This window comes from Cervus elaphus, chromosome 7, assembly GCF_910594005.1.
Source record: "Cervus elaphus chromosome 7, mCerEla1.1, whole genome shotgun sequence".
In the NCBI taxonomy this organism is placed as follows: Eukaryota; Metazoa; Chordata; class Mammalia; order Artiodactyla; family Cervidae; genus Cervus; species Cervus elaphus.
Genome location: NC_057821.1, coordinates 44,211,390 through 44,218,145, shown reverse-complemented (window position 1 = coordinate 44,218,145; position 6,756 = coordinate 44,211,390). Strand labels below are relative to the sequence as shown.

At 47.1% G+C, this 6,756-nt stretch overlaps 1 protein-coding gene across 1 annotated transcript; it reads right to left on the bottom strand.

Moving 5' to 3' along the window:
• Nucleotides 1-558: 558 nt before the first annotated feature.
• Nucleotides 559-2,663, bottom strand: LOC122697594 (cdc42 effector protein 1-like). Its single transcript, XM_043908537.1, has one exon. It carries the CDS (start codon nt 2,256-2,258, stop codon nt 1,173-1,175), a length of 1,086 nt encoding a protein of 361 aa, XP_043764472.1. The 5' UTR covers nt 2,259-2,663; the 3' UTR covers nt 559-1,172.
• Nucleotides 2,664-6,756: the final 4,093 nt, after the last annotated feature.

Sequence of the window (6,756 nt, the reverse complement as noted above, 5' to 3'; positions counted from 1 at the left end):
ACTTAAGACTTCATTAGATTCTAGTGCGTATCAATTCCATTGGTAAGAAGATTTTATAAAAAGATATGACTTACAAGGAAAAGGAAGATATGATAGGGCTTTCCAATACAAAATCTGCATGATGATTTTACTCTTCAGTCTTTGCATAATTCATAGGCCCTTTTCCCCAACCAGTTCATGAGAGAATATTTAGGAGTGACTTCCTCAGGAAATATAGCTTCACTTTATCATTATCGGGGCTTCCCTGATAGCTTAGTTGGTAAAGAGTCTGCCTGCAATGCAGGAGACACCAGTTTGATTCCTGGGTCAGGAAGATCTGCTGGAGAAGGGATAGGCTACCCACTCCAGTATTCTTGGGCTTCCCTTGTGGCTCAGCTGGTAAAGAATCCACCTCCAATGTGGGAGACCTGGGTTTGATCCCTGGGTTGGGAAGATCCCCTGGAGAAGGGAAAGGCTACTCACTCCAGTATTCTGGCCTGGAGAATTCCACGGACTATATAAAGAGATCATAAAGAGTTGGACATGACTGAGCAACTTTCACTTTTTTTTTTTTTTTTAATCAAAAAAAGCCTTTTTAATCAGGACCCAGAGGCAGGTCTGGGGTGCACGGGAAGGTGGGACCCTCCCCCCTCCCAGTGAGGTCACACCTGACTTTTCTGAGGCTTTTGGGACATGGGGCTGGTGGTGGGAATGTTGCGGAGGCAGCCTTGGGGGCTCTCAGGCAGGAGGGACCCTGCTGGGGGCAACTCCAGGATGAGCTGGGGCCGAGGGTCCCTTTGGGAGAGAAGACAAAGGCACTATGTGGCAGGCTCCCCACCCCCACCCAGCAAGGGCAGCTTTCCCAACACAAAGGCTGCACTGTGAGGCTGGGCCTTCCAGCGGGTGGGGGGCCTGGGGCGGAAGGTGGGCCCAGGGAATGGCTACTGGGTCCAGAGGTCCAGAGGTCCGGTGTGGCAGTGGAGGGAGGCGGAGTGGCCGAGCAGGGACGAGGGGAACACCCAGGTCCCAGAACAAGCCTGGTCTCCCCTGGCCTCCCTCCCATGTCTGTCCAGCAGAGGTGTGGAGGGGTCTGTCATTGGCAAGACCCAGCCGCCAGGGGCTGGGGCTGCACCTGGGCTCCCCGCAGGCGGTGCCCGGAGGCTGGCCAGGGTTCTCAGCCCGTGCCCAGCCAATCACACCTTGACCTCGTCGTCTTCCTCAGCATCAGCAAACTCAAAGGTGTTGGCCTGCACTGTGCTGGGCACGGGGGTCCTGCTGCCTGCCTGGGATGCCCCCCACTCTTCGTCCAGGCTCCCCCAGGAGGCCCGAGCCTGGGACAACGCCCCCACCCCCTCGCCCGGAGCATCCACCTCAGTGTAGTGGCGGCAGCTTTGGCTGCCACCCGAGACAGCTCCCCAGTGCCTGCCGGGGCCCTCACCAGCAGGCACACGGGGGCCCTCTCCCACTGCACTGGCCCTTGCCTCGGCCACTGGGCCCAACCTGGTGGTTACCCCATTGGGGCAGCGTCCACGAGGTGAGGGGCTTGAGGCAGGGGCCGGCGGGTTTGCAACAGAGGCTGGGGGACTTGCAGCAGGAGCCGGGGCTGGGGTCTCCGCGGCAGAGCCTTCTGAGAGGCTCATGGCCCCCAGGAGCTCAGTGAGGAGGGAGGGCCCAAGGTCGAGGTCCAGGCGGAAGGACAGGAGGGAGTCAGAGCGTCGAAGCTCAGGCTCAGCGGGGAAGGAGCTATCACGGTCTCGGTCACGAGGCTTTTCTGGGCGAGGCAGGCGGGAGATGGTGCAGAACCCGGAGTCCACTCCGTAAGCAGAGTGGCCGTCCGTGGAGCTGCCAGGGCTGCGGTCAAAGCTGAGCTTGCCCACCACGAGGCTGTCATAGGCCGCCTGGTTGAGCTGAGGCAGGGAGATGGCATTCTTGATGATGGGGGAGATGGCCGGTGGAGCAGGTGAGGGTGCGGGCGGAGAAGCCATCCTCCGGGGCGGGGCCCCCACCCTCCGCACCAGCTGCAGCTTCTTGGCCAGGAAGCCCCGGGGCGAGCGGTGGGTGGTCCCTGAGCCGCCACCATGGTTGCTGAGGAAGGAGGTGTCACCAAAGACGTCCCCGCCGAGGCCCACATGCATGGTGTGGCGGAAATCCCCAAGTGGGGGGCTGATCATGTCTGCGGTCAGTCGCTTCTTCCCCTGCGAGCTGGACACCCAGCCCACGGGTGAGAGCTTGCCCAGGTTCATGGCCGGGGCTCCTCCGGCCCCCTGGGGGCCCGGCATCGGCTCTGGCTGTTCACAGCTGCTGGTACATGCCCACCGGGGCCTGGGGAGGGCGCTGGGCTAGGTGAAGGGTCCACTTCTCAGCTCCCTCCTTCTTGGTGGGAGAGGGTGGACGGAGGCTGCCCCTCTGTGCTAAGGTGCTGCCCTCACATGCTGAGGCTGTGGGGGTCCATGGCTTGTCTGTCCCGAGGCCTGGCTCTCAGTCCCGTGGAAGGAGCTGCAGATGTTCTGACCAAGGACGTAGATGGCACCAAATGTGCCTCAGACGTGGACAGTCCTTCTCCTGCCCAGGAGTGGAGACCCTGGGCTCGACGACCAGCGGGCCAACGCGCGGTTACCTTCTCTCCGCGCGCCCCGAGAGCCGGGGGTGAAGGGCGGACGCGGCGGCGGCGGCAGCGCGTCCCCGCGCGCCAACTTTCACTTTCTTATCATTATCAATGTATGTTAGGCATGAAACTTATATATATTACATCAGTATTGGTAAATACAGCCCACTCCAGTATTCAATGGTCAACTCCTTCTTTTCACCAACTGTCCTGCTTATAGCTCCTCATTTCAGGATTTGGGGATAAAAGAGACTTTGAATAGCACCCAAATAAGTCTCATAAGATCTCATTTTTTGTGCTCTCATTTGGTTAACTGCTCAGGGTATTGACAGCTTATTAACATGAAATTCAAACAAATTGGAAATTATAATTTCTCATTAACTTGATCAGAAACTAGAAATATGTAGGAAAGAGTGATAAAGGCAAGCACAAAAATTTAGAAGATTGAAACATTACAAATGGAAAGAAATCAGAAGGGTATATGACATCATATTACCCTTAAAAACATTCAAATTATAAATGCAGAGACAGTCAAAAAAGATAAACTATGCTCAAACATAAAATAAAAAGATTGTTATCATTTTGGAGATCAGAATATATGATGCAATAAGATAAAAAAATAACTTTCTCCACAAATGGTGTGAGATCAGTGAAGTACTGTGATTTCCTTAAAATTAAAATAGATCACCATTAAAGCAAATGAACACTCACAGAGAGAATCAAATGTGTCTTCTTCGCACCATCACCAAGGGAAGCTGAACTAACGCTGAAAAATCCTATGTAATAATTCTCTAATTGAGTAAATGGGAAATAATGAAAGTACTTCTGCAGACAGCTTAGAAGATTGTGTGGTGTGGGGACACAGTTGTTGAGTGTTTCGCATTTTCTGACAGTGAAAATAATCCCCTGACAACAAATGATAAACCACATTCAAAATTTCCAACAAGTGTTTCACACAGCCTTCTTAGTGTGGCCACTCAATCATATGTGTGAGTTTTAGCTGCTCCTCCCTTCCTGGCTTTACAGTAAATTCCAAGGCAAGAGTCCTCGCTGGAACCACAGCGGCACGTATTCATAGGTGGTGGTGGTTGTTGTTTTGGCCGTCTTCTCTGAACTCAAAGCATAAATGGATGGATGGATGGATAGATAGATAGCATTTTCCAACACATCTTGTTAAGTGAAAAGTCAGTTTTCAGGATAACACGTAAAGTATAAACCTCATTAAGAAAAAAGAAAATAGAGGAAGGGAGGAAGGAAAAATAAAGAGGGAAGAAAGAAGGGAATAAAATGGTGTGTGTGTGTGTTAAAATGCAGAGAAATTAAAGTGAAAGACTGCAGAGGTTCATAATAAACCATTAATAGTATTACCCCTGGGGAGGGAACCTAGGATGGGGAATGTGTGAGGTCGTCAGGTGGCACAGAGGAAGATTCAAGAAAGCTGGGATCAAGCTTGATCCCAAGTCCACCTGGATATAATTATCACCAAGTCCTTTCAATATTGCTGTTGCTCTTCAATCACTAAGTCTTGTCTGACTCTTTGCAACCCCATGGACTGCAGCATGCTAGGCTCTTCTGTCTTCAGATATTGCCTGGAGTTTGCTCAAATTTAGGTCCATAGAGTTTGTGATGTTATCCAACCATCTCCTCCTCAGCCACCTCTGCCTTTTAATATTGCCTTCCTCCTGACTTTAGAATTTGTCTGTTTTGAGAAATGGCCTTCTCCAACCAACCTCCCCAGCCTAGGGGGAAACTTTCTCTCAATTCAGCTTTGAGCTACTCTTCTAAATGGTCTCCTTGTTTCTGGCTTTGCTTACCCCACTGCAGCCCCCAATCCATACAAATGCCTTGACCATGATTCTTCATTAAAAATCATTTAGTTTTACAATTAGGTATTATATATTGGGTTGGCCAAAAGGTTCATTTGAGTTTTTCTTTAAGATGGTATGGAAAAACCCGAACAAACCTTTTGGCCAACCCAATATTACATATAAATATATAAATTTATATTCTAATGTAGAAAATTCAGGTATCAAATTATCCAAACATCTCCTTCCTGCCCTCCTTCCCATATCACTTCCCTACATTTTCCCTAGACTAAATCTCTAGTTACCCTCTAGTCTCCTAACGCACACAGACACACACACCTCCATACATCTCTTCCTTTGTTATTGCTCGCAAAACCATGATTATATTACGTGTATTACCCTGCAGCTTTGTTTTCCCCCTAAAAATTTGTTCTGGCGAATTTTCCGTTTAGCTATGTAAAGTCTACCTTATCTCGTTTAACTATTGTAAAATATTTTGTAGAAGGAATATACTGTGATTCACTTATCAATAGACATTAAAGCTTTTTATAGTTCTTTGCTATTTTAAAAAATGCTGCAGTGGGAATTCCTTGGTAGTCCAGTATTTAGGACTCCATGCTTTCACTGCATAGGCCCAGGTTCAATCTCTGGTTGGGGAACTAAGATCTCACAAGTGTGTGGCATAGCCAAAAAAATAAATAGATAAAATTTTAAAATAAAAATTTTAAATGCTGCATTTGTGTAGCTGACCTATTTCTGTAGAGTAGACTGCCTAAAAGTAGAATGCTGAGAGAAGAGTATGAATCCTCTCATTTTTGATAGGAGATTCTTGAGAGTCCCTTGGACCTCAAGGAGATCAAACCAGTCAATCCTAAAGGAAATCAACCCTGAATATTCTTTGGAAGGACTGATGCTGAAGCTAAAGCTCCAGTACTTTGGTCACCTGATGCAAAGAGCTGACACTGGAAAAGACCCTGATGCTGGGAAAGATTAAGGGCAGAAGGAGAAGGGGGCAACAGAGGATGAGATGGTTAGATGACAACATGGATTCAACAGACACGAGTTTGATCAAACTCCTAGAGATAGTGAAAGACAGGGAAACCTGGTGTGCTGCAGTCCATGGGGTTGCATAGAGTTGGACATGGCTGAGCGACTGAACAACAATATTATAAAACTTCTTTACCTGTTAGCAATTTCACCAAAACTGCCTGTTTCTGCAACCAATTTTGTTTATATTTTGTGTGTGTGCATGCTAATTCACTTCAGTCATGTGAGACTTTTTGCAACCCTAAGGATTGTAGCCCACTAGGCTCCTTTGCCCATGGGATTCTCCAGACTGGAATGGGTTGCCATGCCCTCTCTAGGGGACCTTCCTGACCCAGGGATGGAACCCACATCTCATGTCTCCTGCACTGGCAGGCATGTTCTTTACCACTAGCACCACCCGAGAAGCCCATTTATCTTTTAAATGCTTTTAATTATGATGGTAAAATATGACATTTATTGTTTTAACTAGTAATTTCAGAGATATTAAACATGCTATATTATTGACGGTATCTCTATTTCCGTATTTGGAAAATACATAATTTTTTTGGTCCATTTTAAGATTCTTTAGGGCTTCCCAGGTGGTTCAGTGGTAGAGAATCTGCCTGCAAATGCAGAAGAGGTAGGTTCGAGCCTTGGTTTGGAAAGGTCCCCTGGAGAAGGAAATGGCAACCCACTCCAGTATTCTTGCCTGGAAAATCCCTTGTGCAGAGGAGCCTTGTGGGCTACAGTTCATGGGGTGGCAAAGAGTCAGACTTAGTAACTAAACAAGACCACGCTAAAAATATTTGCAGGAGTAAAGGAAATTTTCTTATCTCTGTTGTTGCTTTAAAAATAGCATTAAAAAAGATAAAATGAAAGTGCCCAAACATTGCTAATAAAAGACAAAGTAACTAAAAGTTATCTTATATTCAGGGCTTCTCTGGGAGACAAACATTATGTATTGACTTCTAATTTAAATTTGTTCACTTTTTCAAACATGATTTGACTTTATTTAGGTCTTTTTAAATGCCCCTTCCTACATTTTCATGTTTTTGTTTTATATGGTCTCTTGGACATTTCTTGGATATATTACTCAGTCTTCTGGTTTTGTTTTTGCTATTACAAATGGAATTTTTTTCTTCCAAAACATTTTCTAATTAGTCATTTTTGCTGTTTGGGAAAGTTTTTAAGTTTATGTTTTAATATTTAGTCTATTTTTTAATCTTAGATCTTTATTGTTTCTTTCCAAATAGCTTAATGTTTTATGCTTTGTGTTTGAGAGTCCCTGCTTGGCTCCTTTTGAGTTATCAGCAGCTGATTTTGGTGAGGACAGGACGGTGG